This window comes from Medicago sativa, chromosome 2, assembly GCF_051527215.1.
Source record: "Medicago sativa cultivar Bolivia chromosome 2, Bolivia_mono, whole genome shotgun sequence".
Classification (NCBI taxonomy): domain Eukaryota; kingdom Viridiplantae; phylum Streptophyta; class Magnoliopsida; order Fabales; family Fabaceae; genus Medicago; species Medicago sativa.
Window position 1 is genome coordinate 21,485,821 of NC_140750.1, and position 13,993 is coordinate 21,499,813.

Here is a 13,993-nt window from a genome sequence, read left to right on the forward strand (position 1 = left end):
ATTTCGACTAAGTCTCGATTTATTTTGATTTTTCGACCGAACCATGCAAAATCGCAATTTTTTTCAAGTGTAAGTCCGAAAAATTGTCCTAGAGGTTGAACTTTTTCATGCTTTTTTGCACTCATGTTTAGAACAAAAAAATAACATCTCCCACAAAAAAAAATTTGAATTTTTCGACAAGGGACGGATTAAATATGAATTTTTAACGCGCCTAAAATTTAAGACACGAAAACATCAACCTAAAAATTGAAATTTGAGCTGTTTTTTGCAGACACCTCTATAAAAATACATATAGAGGATCTGCAAATTTTCTTAGTATTTCGAGTAATCCTCAATTTATTTTGAATTTTTTACTGAAACGCGTAAAATTGCAATATTTTTCCAACTGCGCGTCCGGAAAAGTTACATAGAGGTTGAATTTTTTCATCATTTTTTGTGCACATATTAAGAACATAAGAAAAAACATTTCCCGCAAAAAATTAGAATTTTTCGACAACAGATGGATTAAATATTAATTTTTAATGCGTCAATAACTCAAGAAACCAAAACATCAAAACGTCGACCTAGAAATTGAATTTTGATCCGTTTTTTGCAGACAGCTCTAAAAAAAATATATAGAGGGTCTGTAAAATTTCGTAGAATTCTGAATAAGTTTCGATTTATTTTGATTTTTCAACCGAAAAGCGTAAAATCACAATAAAAAGCAGCAAAGCCAGAGGTAGTTAATTGTCTCTGGAGGAGCCGGCAGTTAACTGCCGGCGCATATGCCAGAGGCAGTTAACTAGGTCATTTACCTGTGTCAATAGGAAGTATTCAATGTCAAAAAAGCAATTTTCGTTAAAATTTCATCAACTGAAATCAGTGTCTTATAGATACATTTAATTCACTTATAAATCATGTGTTGGTTTAGTTTTGTTTTTATTATTGTTTTATACTCGTATAAGACTTTTTCTAGTGACACCCCAATAAAATCTAGTTACACCCAAAATCTATTAAAATTATATCATAATACCGAGAAAGCCCTTGTTCAAAAAAAATAAATTCGAAAGTAATTTTTCATCTCTCTCTGTAACTTTTTTTCACCTCTCACAAACCTCCATTGAAAGTGACCAATTTTGATAAACAATTCAAGAATGAAGCATAAGGTCTTCTATCAATACAATATTGCATAGCTAAATCACTGTTTCTGTGATTTCCATTTGTTATCTTCTTTTTTTGCATTTGTTAATTGTTTGAAAATACAATCGATATAACCTCTGTAAAATCATAATTTCCAGATATTACATAAACTCAATTCACATGCACACGTGAAGTTAGTTCACGTCTATTTCCGTAAGTACGTGGATTGACGTTTACCTCTACGAAAATCAAAATGCAAGAATAAACCATTAAGGGTATTTTTGTTTACGGCGGGTGTAACCGAAAGTTTATGGGGTGTAACTAGAATCAATGATTGTACAAACCTTGAATGTTAATAATAATTGATTAGACCTATAATATAATTCTTCAAGAACTTAGAAACCAATTTTTATTCTCCATAAATTCTAAAGAATTCATCAGTGATGCATCATTGAAAGATTACACAAAGATTTGATTTGATTGTAAAAAATATTTACATTGTTATTCATATTTGTAATAAATTAGTCAAAGTATAAAATATTTACATTGTTACATGTATTTTATTCAACTTCGTTAAAAAGTTTTATGTTACCATTTAACATTAAGATGACATGTCGAATAAATAGTTTTTGGAAAATGCTACTTCTTCCGAAAAATAATATCCCGAGAGTATCATGACTTTGCATTCCTTGTATTTCTCCACCTTATTATATTGCCAGCTGCCCATGTATTGTGTAGAAGCCCTTAATCTAACGGTTCCAAATTATTCGGGATAACTTCTTGATGTTTTCCTTCCCACTAAATAGCACCGCTCATAGTTTTTTTTTTTTTTTTTTTTTTTTTTTTTTTTTTACAAAATGTCCAAAATATAGTTACACACTCAACATGATCACTTAGGCATATTTTATTTTATTTACACATTATTTATTGTTCTTGTTTTCGAATTTAAATATAAGTTAGAATAGTAAGTTTGGATCTACCAACTTCTTAGCACATAAACAAGTTTGTTCTTCCTTTCCTCCTGCTACAACAAAACCCTCAGATTCCTTGTTCAAAGCTTTTCTCTCTCACAATGCTTTTGGCATATCAAAAACCTCAACAACACTCTTCAATTTACCCTTCCAATTTTCTCTCAGATTCCTCACCACTACCATAGTTTCAGATTCAAACTCATTCGCTGTTTCCTACCTCATTGATAAATTCGGATTCTCACATGATTTTGCGATCCAAGCTTCAGAACACCTTCGTTTCAAAACCTCCAAAAAACCCGATTCAGTTATCAACTTTTTCAAAAATCACGGTTTTACAGACTCAGATATGCACAACATCATCAAAAGAGAACCCTGGCTTCTTTCATGCAATGCCCAGAAAAGAATTCTCCCAAAGTTTCAATTTTTACACTCCAAAGGTGCTTCTTCCTCTGACATTGTTCGTATGGTTGTGCGTAACCCTAAATTCGTGAAATCAAGCTTGAAGAATCATGAAAATGTGTTTCAATTTTTTCTATCCAAAGGTGCTTCTTCAGCTGATATTTTTTCATTGTTAACTGCAAACCCTGCAATTTTACAAACTAGCTTGGAGAAACGAATAATACCTCTTTTTGAATTGTTAATTAAGTTCTTGAAAACCAACAAGGATGTTGTTTCTTGCTTAATTCGACGTTCGATTTCATTTTCTGTTAATTCCTGTCACTTATTGTGGATAATGTCAATTTGATGTCTGATTTTGGAGTTTCTGATAATGTCATTGCTAGTATACTTAAGTCAAAGCCATCTACATTTGGTTCAAAGGATTTGATTAAGTCATTGGAGGAAGTTAAGGCTCTAGGGTTTGATCCTTCAACGACTACTTTTGGAGTTGCTTTGGTAGCCAAGAAAAGTTTGAGTAAAAAACTTTGGGATGAGAAAGTTGATGCCTTTAAGAAATGGGGTTGGTCTGATGAAGCTATTATTCAAGCATTTCGGTTGCAGCCTAGTTTCATGTTGGTTTCAATTGATAAGATTGATTTGTTAATGTGTTTTTGGGTCAATCAATTAGGTTGGAATTCCTTGGCACTTACCAAACTACCACAAATGTTTCGTTATAGTTTCGAGAAAAGGATCATTCCAAGGGCTTCAGTTATGCAATTTCTTTTGATGAATGGTTTGCGAAAGAAGAATGCCAGCTTAGTTACACCATTTAGATATTCTGAGAAGTTGTTCTTGAACAAGTTTTTTTGCTCCTTTAAGGAGGAATCTGGTTATATATTAAAGCTATATGAGGAAAAAATGAAACTTGCATACACAAAGGAGAAAAATGGCATGCCATCTATCAATATGTAATTTATCAATTTTTTTTTCCTGATTTAAGCTTAGCTTGTTCTTTCTTTGATTTTGAAGTACTTACTCTGTCTAGGACAAAATAGGGGTTAGTATTGTTGACTTCATTCATCTGCCAACTTGAACTAATGTTGATATTTGTTATCTATCATCGATTTTAGTTACAATTTTGATGCATAGGTCTAGCATCTAGTTCATTTTAGTTGCAATTTCTTCATATGTAGTTCATGTAATAGTTCAAATGATCTTGCATTTGGTCAGGGGATGCTTTTCTCATGATGTTAGTTCTCATTCCATGTTTATTTAACCCAAGCATCTATAGCATATACAAATTATGTATGCAGGTTCCCACAATTTCATGGTTAAAGCTTTCAGCTGTAGACTTGTAACTTGTAGGTGCATCTTTGCACTACTTTTCCATTTGTTCTCTACATATTGTCATTGTAGGGAAACTTTTATAGAAAAGTAATCACAAAGCATCCATTCCACACACAAATATAGCATAACAATCTAGCTCAAAGCCATCACAAGTTAGCTCTTGACTCTTCTGCTTGTTGGGATACGCACACAAAGCTCTCCCGCATACACAGGGTCTGGGAAGGGGTCCCACCATTTGGTGTATTGTACACAACCTTACCCTGTTTTTACACAAATGTTGTTTCCAGGACTTGAACATGTGACCTTTCAGTCACATGACAACAATTTTATTGTTGTGTCAACGCTCCCCGTTATAAATTAATAGATAATTCATTTTATTTTTAACTATTATCATTTTGGATGCTTACATCGGGTATAATCATTTACCAAAGCATCCTGATGAATAAAAAGCAATAGTGTTTGTAACCACAAATGTGAGAATACTGCTGTGAAATAATGTCTTTGGTTCTCGAAACAATGTGTTTATGAGTTGAGTAGATTTTAGTTTCAATTTCTTAATATCTAGATCATGTAGAAGTTCAAATGATCTTACATATGGTCAGGGAATGGTTTTCTCATTGTGTTAGTTCTTGTTTATCAAAGACACAAGTCCATAGTATATAGTACAAACTATAGATGCTGGTTCACACAATTACATGATGAAAGCTTTTAGTTTAAGACTGCTAAGTGCATCTTTTAACTGCATGTCCTCGGGTTCTCTACACATTATCATTTTAGGGGAACTTTTATTTCATAAGAAGGTGGTACTATTTACCACCTTTCATGGTTCATTATTTTCTTTCATTTACTGTTTTGGAGAAACGTATTATCTGTTCCTTAGATCTACATTCTGTTATTCGTCAAAGAAATGTAATCACAACGCATCCAAAAAACAGTGTAACGTCTTCTGATAAATATGCATTCAAAGTTCAAGAGAAATGCCTCAAAGCTAACACAAGCTAGCTCGGGCCATCTGCTTGCTGGTTTGTTCATAGAAGAAGGAATCAGTTTGTTGTGAAGTATAAGGGTCACCAAGAGTCTAAGCTATGATTTACATAAAGCATGATAAGCAAAAGAGGTTAAGTACACAACTTGGCTCAAATTATTTACTTGTCTCTCTTATCAGTTTGCTTCCCCCGCAACACGCACCAGAATCCTACACGCTTCATTTCTTGGCATCCTTCTAGAGAAAATTGTTTAGTCCTAAATGTTGATGGTAGTTGTAGCGGTAATTCTAGCCGGGCTGGAGCTGGGGGTCTGATTAGACGTGGTGATGGCAGCTGGGTTGTCGGGTTCAGCAGCTACCTAGGACTTTCCAATAACACCTATGCAGAAATCATGGCTATTTACCAAGGGTTGCGTCTGGCAAGGAACTTCGGATGTACCTACATCATTTGTTACTCTGATTCTAAGGGTGTCATTGATATTTTAGCTAAGCCTGTAAACAAATATCATTGTTATGCATCTGTCATTGCCAACATTCTTGATCTCTTGAACTTGGACTGGGAGGTGAAGTTATGTCACTTTCTTAGGGAAGGATATGCTAGTGCGGATTTTCTCGCAAAGTGGGGCTCTAGTAACGACATCAAGTGGAAGTTGTGGAATACCCGTGAAGATTTGAAGGCCATTCTCCTCAGTGATTCTTTGAGGACCCTTGTTCCTCGTGTTTAATTCTTTTGTTGTTGTTTTTCTTTTTCTTCTCTTTTTTCCTGTTTAGTTTTGCCAATGTACCAAAAAATAAAATTTATTTGTCAAAAAATTGAATGGAAAATGGAGGATGTTACGCCGCCAATCTCAATGTATTGATTCACTTATCGCATACCAATACCTAATGACCATGGTAATCATGAAGGTGTAAATGAATTAAGCTCATTATAAATTTATAAGGATTGACTTTTCATCTGTTCGGTCAAATTTGTATATTTAATTTAATTTAAAGGTATTGCTAACAAGTGTCTTCAAACGTTGTATAATGATTTTAAATTTTGAAATTATTCATCAAAAACTTAGTATCATTTTTTTTTAAACAAAAAAACTTAGTATCATTTAAAGTCCTTAAACAGTGTTTGAGACTTCTTTTTTTTTTTTTTTACAAAAATAGACGATATTAATTCAAATTGTTTGAGAACATCGATACAATACAAATTTAAAGTCGCTAAATTCAAGTTCAACAATAGGGGTATTTTCTCATAAATCTAACTAGAACACACGGTTGTTCTGGGCACACACAAGCTAGCACCGTTGAAGCGTTTTCCGATGTTGAAACTTTTTCTATTCCGCAAGGCCTTTGCCATATCAACAACCTCAACCGCACTCCAATATTCTCTAAGATTCCTCACCACTACCATCGCTTCAGATTCAAATTCAAATTCATTCGCTGTATCCTACCTCATTCACAAATTCGGTTTCTCACATCAATTCGCACTCAAAGCTTCCAAAAATCTTCGTTTCAAAACCTCACAAAAACCAGATTCAGTTCTCAACTTCTTCAAAAGTCATGGTTTCACTGACTCAGATATACACAGCATCATCAAAAGAGAACCATGGCTTCTTTCATGCAATGCCCACAAAAGGATTCTCCCAAAGTTTCAATTTTTAATCACCAAAGGTGCTTCTACCTCTGACATTCTTCGTATGGTTGTAGGTAACCCTAAATTCGTGAAATCAAGTTTGAAGAATCATGAAACTATGTTTCATTTTTTTCTATCCAAAGGTGCTTCTTCCTCTGATATTGTTGCATTGTTAACTGCTAACCCTACAATTTTGAAATCTAGCTTGGAGAGACGAATAATCCCTCTTTTTGAATTTTTAAGTAGGTTTCTGAAAACCAACAAGGATGCCATTCTTTGTTTAATTCGGCATTCGACTGCATTTTCTATGAATACCTATCACCTTACTGTGGATAATGTCAATTTGATGTCTGATTTTGGAGTTTCTGATTCTACAATTGCTAGATTGCTTCGAACAAGGCCATCTATATTTGGTTCAAAGGATTTGATTAAGTCATTAGAGGAAGTTAAGGGTTTAGGGTTTCATCCTTCATTGACTACTTTTGGGGTTGCTTTGGTAGCCAAGCAATGTATGAGTAAAAAACTTTGGGATGAGAAAGTTGACACCTTTAACAAATGGGGCTGGTCTGATGAAGCTGTTATTCAAACATTTCAGTTGCAGCCTAATTTGATGTTGGTTTCAATTGATAAGATTGATTCGATAATGAGTTTTTGGGTCAATCAATTGGGTTGGAATTCCTTGGCACTTGCCAAACTACCACAGATGTTTTGTTTTAGTTTGGAGAAAAGGATCATTCCAAGGGCCTCAGTTATGCAATTTCTTTTGATGAAAGGTTTGCGAAAAAAGAATGCCAGCTTAGTTACACCATTTAGATATTCTGAGAAGTTGTTCTTGAACAAGTTTGTTTGCTCCTTTAAGGAGGAATCTGATTATCTATTAAAGCTATACGAGGAAAAAATGAAACTTGCATACACAATGGAAAACAATGGCATGCCATTCACAAATTAGGTAATTTCGTAATCTTCCTTTGCAATTTAAACTCAGCTTGTTAGTCATAAAATGTAAGTGCTTATTCTTTCTAGGCCAATATAGGGGATGATCTAGTTGACTTGTTTTATTTGCTAACCTGGACCAGAGTGTCATAGTTGATCATAATAGGGAAATGTTAACAAGTGCCCCCGGGGCACTCTTTAAGCACCTAAAGTAGTAAGATTTTATAAAAGTTTGTGCATTTATTGCATTGGAAATCAAAATCTTTACTTTTTTTAAAGAATAATTTCTTTATTAGGAATGCTTAAAGAGTGCTCCGGGGGCACTCGTTAACAAGACCCATCATAATAATACCTTATGATTTATCTTATACTTCATATCTAGTAGATAAAGAAAAAACTCGAATGGTCTTGTATTTATTTGGTCAGGAAATGTTTTCTTGTGGTGTTAGTTATCCTTCCATGTTTGTTCAATCAAGAATCCATAGAAGTATAAAGAAACTATGTATGCAAGTCTACTCAATTTAATGATTGAAACTTTAATTATTCAGTACTTTGCCTACATGTTTTTCCTTTGGTGCTCTACACATTATATGATAGGATAGGATACTAGATTTGGGCTTTATTCCAATTAATGTTGACGTGTTAATATTATGTAAGGAGAGGATTTTATGTTATAAAAGAGAGGAAAGGGGAGTGAGTAAAACATTGAGAAATATTGTTGAAAGTTTGTTAGGAGATGATCTCTCTGGTTAGGTACAGTCCGTTCTATTGAAATTTTGGATTCTATCACTATACTTTTAAGCAAACTTTTAATTTTTAAGTGTTCTTCTATTATTACTCATACAGTGTTATTAAATAGTTTGCTGTCTTTTTGAATTTTGACCAGTCATGGTTCACAGTGTTCTTTCATTTTTTATTTTGGAGAATGTTTACGTAAATGGAGCCTCTCCTTTTGTGGCAAACAGATCTGTTGTTCTAGTCTAGATAAATTCTGACTGTCTGTCTATATGTAGGAGTGGAGTACCCACGCAGGTGGTTGTTTGATTGATTTTGTGCATAAAAAGTATTGGCATCATCTACTATTATCCCCGAACCCTTATTAGTTTATAACTGATCTCACACAGTCATACTTTTGGTAATGTGTTGTGAAAGTGAAAGAGATGTATTTCCTGGGAAGCTTTTCAGGTTTTAGCATGCCTTTATCAGACGTTTGTTTGTATAGTAATGAGTTAGTAATTCCTTCGTCAGAAGTTGAGGTAAATTCGATCAAATCTGATGCAACTTAAAAGTTATACCAAGGAGTATTTGTTTGGTAATAGATTGGTCAAACCCGACTTAAAGCTAACCCAATACCATGAGCCTCCATTGAGCTCGCTGTACAAAAACATCCATTTTCTCTCCAACTCAAGCTTCTCCCACAGTTTGTATACCAGAAAGCAAACCCAAAGCACCCGTTCTGACCAAGCGAGCGAGCATTGTTGAATCGTCTTCTTCCTTCTGCCACAAAACCCATTACACTGTTGAAATGCATTTGGCATATCAACAACAACCTCAACAACACTCTACCGGCCCTTCCAATTTTCTCTCTAATTCCTAACCACTACCGCCACTTCACACCCATTCGTTGTGCCTTACCTCATCAACCAAGCTTCTCCCACAGTTTGTATACCAGAAAGCAAACCCAAAGCACCCGTTCTGACCAAGCGAGCGAGCATTGTTGAATCGTCTTCTTCCTTCTGCCACAAAACCCATTACACTGTTGAAATGCATTTGGCATATCAACAACAACCTCAACAACACTCTACCACTTGCCCTTCCAATTTTCTCTCTAATTCCTAACCACTACCGCCACTTCACACCCATTCGCTGTGCCTTACCTCATCAACAAATTCAGATTCTCACCTGAATTTTTATTCATAATTTTCATTCTTTTAGTTGGAAGAATATTTATGTATCCTTATCAGTGTTGGCTTAGACGAGCCAATTGGATTAGAAATTGGCCTTGTGGCCAGTCTGAGCAGCTTGTTGACTCAGACATGCAAGCAAGTCAATAAATGATTTTTCATTGAGAAAAAACTTTTTAATAGTTAAGTGAGAAATTAATCCAGTGATGAGAATTTCAGTCAATCACTTATGTTGGAGATCTTTGTCGATGGGCCTGCTCTTTTTGGATGTTGTATGAGGAAAAGGATCATTGCAAGGGCCTTAGACCTCAGTTTGTTAGTTGTGAGATTCTTCGGTAAGAAAGATTTGATAAAAAACATTGCAAGCCTAATTACACTATGCTGTGTCCTATTCTTTGTTAAGAAGATCTGTTTAATGTTTTATACTGAAAAATTTTCAATCATTAAAGTTTTACTACATTAGGGGAACAATAGAACAAGCTTCAAAATACCAAGGAGCCTGTTTGTATTACTACCGTGTTTAATTTGGGGAATGATGCCACAACACAAGGCCCCCCTGATATATCTAACTTTTTGTACTTTCAAACTCCCCAATCAAACTTACTTAGACATTCATTATTTGTATCTCTCCACTTTGAAAGAGTGAATTTTATTAAAGAAAGTGTTAGCAATACAATTTTTACCACAATCTAATTTTTTTAAAAAGATTGTTGAAGAGTTAGCAATACACTTTGCCAACACGTTATACACTTATTTGATTGGTGCTATGATGTATATTGAATATGCTTTTACAAAAGGGTGGCACAACTTGTGACTTGAGTGTGATTCTCATCTAGTTATCTATGTCTTTATTAATGATAATTTGGTTCCTTGGAAGCTCTGTAATGTATTGATTTAAATTTTAGAATGAACTTTAGTTTCTCTCGTATTTACCGTGAAAGGAACTTTAGACTCTTAGCTAGACATCTTCTTTGTGCGTGAAAAGGTTCTCAACAAAAGTCTAATTGTTTCTCACATTCCAGCACAAGGTCAATGGGCTGACATTCTCACCAAACCCTTATCTACATCAAGATTTCTGGAGCTCAGGGACAAACTGTGTGTCTCAGACACCTCCAGTTTGAGGGGGGAATGTTAGAGTATAAGCTCATAGGACTCTTAGCTAGTTAGATATTTGTATCAAGTCCATTGTATTATATCTAGCAATCAATAAGTGACACCTGTCCTAAAAGTCCTTGTGACTATAAATACATGTAACCTGTTCAGATTCTAGTCAATGTGAATAAATCTAATTCAGTTACAATTCTCTTTGTCTCTCTTCATTTCTCTTTCTCTCTCTTCATTTCTCTTTCTCTCTCTTCTAATAGAATTCACCAAGCATAACAATGGTAATTTCAGTTTCTAATATGGTATCATAGAGCTTTTTCTTCGATCCTAAGCCATGTCTTCTTCTTCTTCGTCTTCTGCGTCGACGAACACCACTGAAGCTCGACGACACAAATTATCTACAATGGAAACAACAAGTGGAAGGAGTTTTGCGCGGTACGAAAATGGTGCGTTTCGTTGTTTCGCCGCAAATTCCTCCAGTTTTTCTCACTGATGCTGCGCGGGAAGCTGGAACAGAGAATCCGGCGTTTACGGAGTGGGAAGAGCAAGATTCGTTGTTGTGCACCTGGACCCTTGTAACCCTTCTTGAAAATAGACAAGTTGTGGGGTGCAAGTGGGTTTTTAGACTAAAGCAAAATCCTGATGGCAGTGTTAATAAGTACAAGGCCAGACTAGTTGCTAAGGGATTTCACCAAATGCCTGGCTTTGATTACAAAGAGACGTTTTCTCCTGTTGTAAAGTCTGTCACTGTCAGAATTGTGTTGACTCTGGCTGTCACTAATAACTGGTGTATTCAACAACTTGATGTGAATAATGCTTTTCTCAATGGCTACCTAGAGGAAGAAGTGTATATGGTACATCCTCCTGGGTTTGAAGTAGCTGATACTTCTCTTGTTTGCAAGTTAAATAAAGCACTGTATGGGTTAAAACAATCCCCCAAGGCCTGGTTTGAAAGATTAAGATCAACTTTGGTTAAATTTGGATGTAATCATAGTAAGTGTGATCCATCTTTATTCAGCCTGCATGCTAATCAACAAAGCACATTTATTTTGGTGTATGTTGATGACATTATCATCACTGGCACCTCTAAGCAACTTATTCAGCAAATTGTTCAAAAGTTGCATTCTGAGTTCTCACTCAAGGATCTTGGCAAGCTTGATTATTATTTGGGCATTGAAGTACATCACTCACCTACTGGTTCTCTTCTCTTATCTCAGTCTAAATACATACATGATCTATTAACCAAAGCTAATATGGTAAATGCAAATGGAATAGCTTCTCCTATGGCCTCGAGCACAAAATTGTCAAAGTTTGGTTCTAATCATGTCCATGATCCCACCCTTTTTAGATCCATAGTGGGTGGACTACAATATGCTACTATTACTAGACCCGAAATTGCATACTCTGTCAACAAAGTATGCCAGTTTCTTTCTGCACCATTAGAAGACCATTGGAAAGTTGTTAAAAGAATACTCAGGTATCTACAAGGTACTATTCAGCATGGCCTACTAATCAAACCTGCTCCACCACTTGCACCACTCTCTCTTGTAGGCTTCTGTGACGCAGACTGGGCTTCTGACCCTGATGACAGAAGGAGCACCTCAGGTGCTTGCATTTATCTAGGCCCCAACCTTGTCTCTTGGTGGGCTAAGAAACAGACACTGGTTGCTAGATCTAGTGCTGAGGCTGAGTACATAAGTTTGGCACAAGCCTCAGCTGAGATTTTATGGATGCAATCTCTTCTCAAGGAACTTAGAGTACCTATCAAAGTGCCTCAGTGATAATCTGAGTGCAGTATCCTTGGCTCATAATCCAGTTCTCCATTCAAGAACGAAGCACATGGAGCTAGACATCTTCTTTGTGCGTGAAAAGGTTCTCAACAAAAGTCTAATTGTTTCTCACATTCCAGCACAAGGTCAATGGGCTGACATTCTCACCAAACCCTTATCTACATCAAGATTTCTGGAGCTCAGGGACAAATTGTGTGTCTCAGACACCTCCAGTTTGAGGGGGGAATGTTAGAGTATTGATGAGTCATAATTTAGTCTATTTTTATGCATTATTTAGTATCGTTTTATTTAGATTTAGTTTTATTTTATTTTAATATTATTTCCTTTTTGAATCTTTTATTTTAAATTGCATTTTATTTTATTTCAGGAATGAATATATGGTGGAAGGTGTCTTGGAGCAAAAGAAAGAGGTCTGGAGCAAATACAGTGCAAAAATACGAAGATACGGAGACAAAAATATGTCTCCCACAAGTCAGAAGCTTGGCACGGCCCGTGCCACCCTCCAGAGTCCCTTTTGCTGCTTTTTCTTCTGGCCCAAGTTACTCTGTTGTAGTTTTACTGATTAGCCCTTATAGTTGCTTAGATTTTAAGTCAATTGTAAGCTATAAATAGAGTAGCACTCCATCATAAACATTCACCTTTTCTTAGAATATTTTAGTAACAATTATTTTAATAAAGTTCTTTTATTCCTTTACTTTATTTCTCGCAATTTATTGCTTTCTCTCTTCTTCCCCCATGTCTACAATGAACATGAGTGAGTAGACTTCTTTGTCTTGGGATTGTTGGATAAGTCTAATGACGTAATCCGAATCAAACCAAGCCTTAGACCCTAATTATATGTTACCTTAATTTCTAATCTAAATTCACCGCTTTAACATGAATTAACCATTATCAAACTGTGGAAGCGAACGCGGAGGGTTTGATAATTGTTAATTCATTATCTCAAATATCAATTCATAAAGCGAACGCGGAGCTTTGATATTCGAACAAGTGAATTTAGACAAGGTTTGCGAAACATGAGAATAGTCTAGCAAACCTTGAGACATATAAAGTTTCGATCTTCAAGGATCCCAAAGGCAATCACCCATGAGAATAGGTGTGGTTGTTAGAGGGATACACTCACTGGCTTCGAGAGAAGCTTTGATACGCTAAAGAGAAACTTGTCTTTAGAAATTAAGACTAACGTAGAATTATAAGTTTAAGGCTTGTTTGTGAAGGATTCGTCGTTACGATGAACCAATGATCCCAAGGCTCTTTTATATTATTGTTATTTACCTTCAGCCAACTAAACCTCCTTTTTATAAACTTTCTTCTCCTCTAATCATTTTCTAAAAGTTAATTGGATTGAACAACTCCCTAGCGGAACGATACTCTTTTACTACTATTACTTCGATAGACCGTGCACTTGCGGTTTGGCCTATCAAGTTTTTGGTGCCGTTGTCGGGGAGCTAACTAATTTAATTAACTTTTTCTTTTTGATTAGAATTCTCTTTCTTTTTCTTTTCTTCTTCTTCTTTTATTTTTCTTTTACCGTTAACTTCTTGGATAGCACAAAAATAATAAACGACATGGCTGAAGAACGTGCTCTCAAAGAGTATGTGATTCCTTCAACGGAAGAGCCATGTGCTATTATTGTGTATCCAACGGTTGAAGGTGAAAACTTTGAAATCAAGCCTGCCCAACTTAAGATGGTGCAACAAAATTATTTTTCGGGATCCCCAGACGAGGATCCCAATCTTCACATTTCAACCTTCTGGCGTCTCACTGTAACTTATAAAGCAAACCAAGAAGCCACTAGACTGCATCTTTTCCCTTTTTCTCTAAAAGATAAAGCTATC

The 13,993-nt window shown here is 35.4% G+C and overlaps 1 protein-coding gene and 1 pseudogene across 4 annotated transcripts; both read left to right on the forward strand.

Moving 5' to 3' along the window:
* The first annotated feature begins 1,949 nt into the window (after positions 1-1,949).
* Positions 1,950-3,697, forward strand: LOC146945470 (uncharacterized; annotated as a pseudogene). Its single transcript, XR_015026398.1, has one exon. The product of XR_015026398.1 is annotated as an uncharacterized LOC146945470 (transcript).
* Positions 3,698-5,936: 2,239 nt separating this feature from the next.
* On the forward strand, positions 5,937-12,849 carry LOC146945471 (uncharacterized). 3 transcript variants are annotated; one of them, XM_085743804.1, is made up of 2 exons: positions 5,937-7,373; positions 12,523-12,849. In XM_085743804.1, the coding sequence occupies exon 1, from the start codon at positions 6,111-6,113 to the stop codon at positions 7,371-7,373; it is 1,263 nt and encodes a 420-aa protein (XP_085599930.1). In that variant the 5' UTR covers positions 5,937-6,110; the 3' UTR covers positions 12,523-12,849. The 3 variants fall into 3 exon arrangements, with proteins under 3 accessions (XP_085599930.1, XP_085599931.1, XP_085599932.1); XM_085743805.1 differs by lacking the exon at positions 12,523-12,849 and adding an exon at positions 10,284-10,561; XM_085743806.1 differs by lacking the exon at positions 12,523-12,849 and adding an exon at positions 8,371-8,533.
* The last annotated feature ends 1,144 nt before the right edge of the window (positions 12,850-13,993 follow it).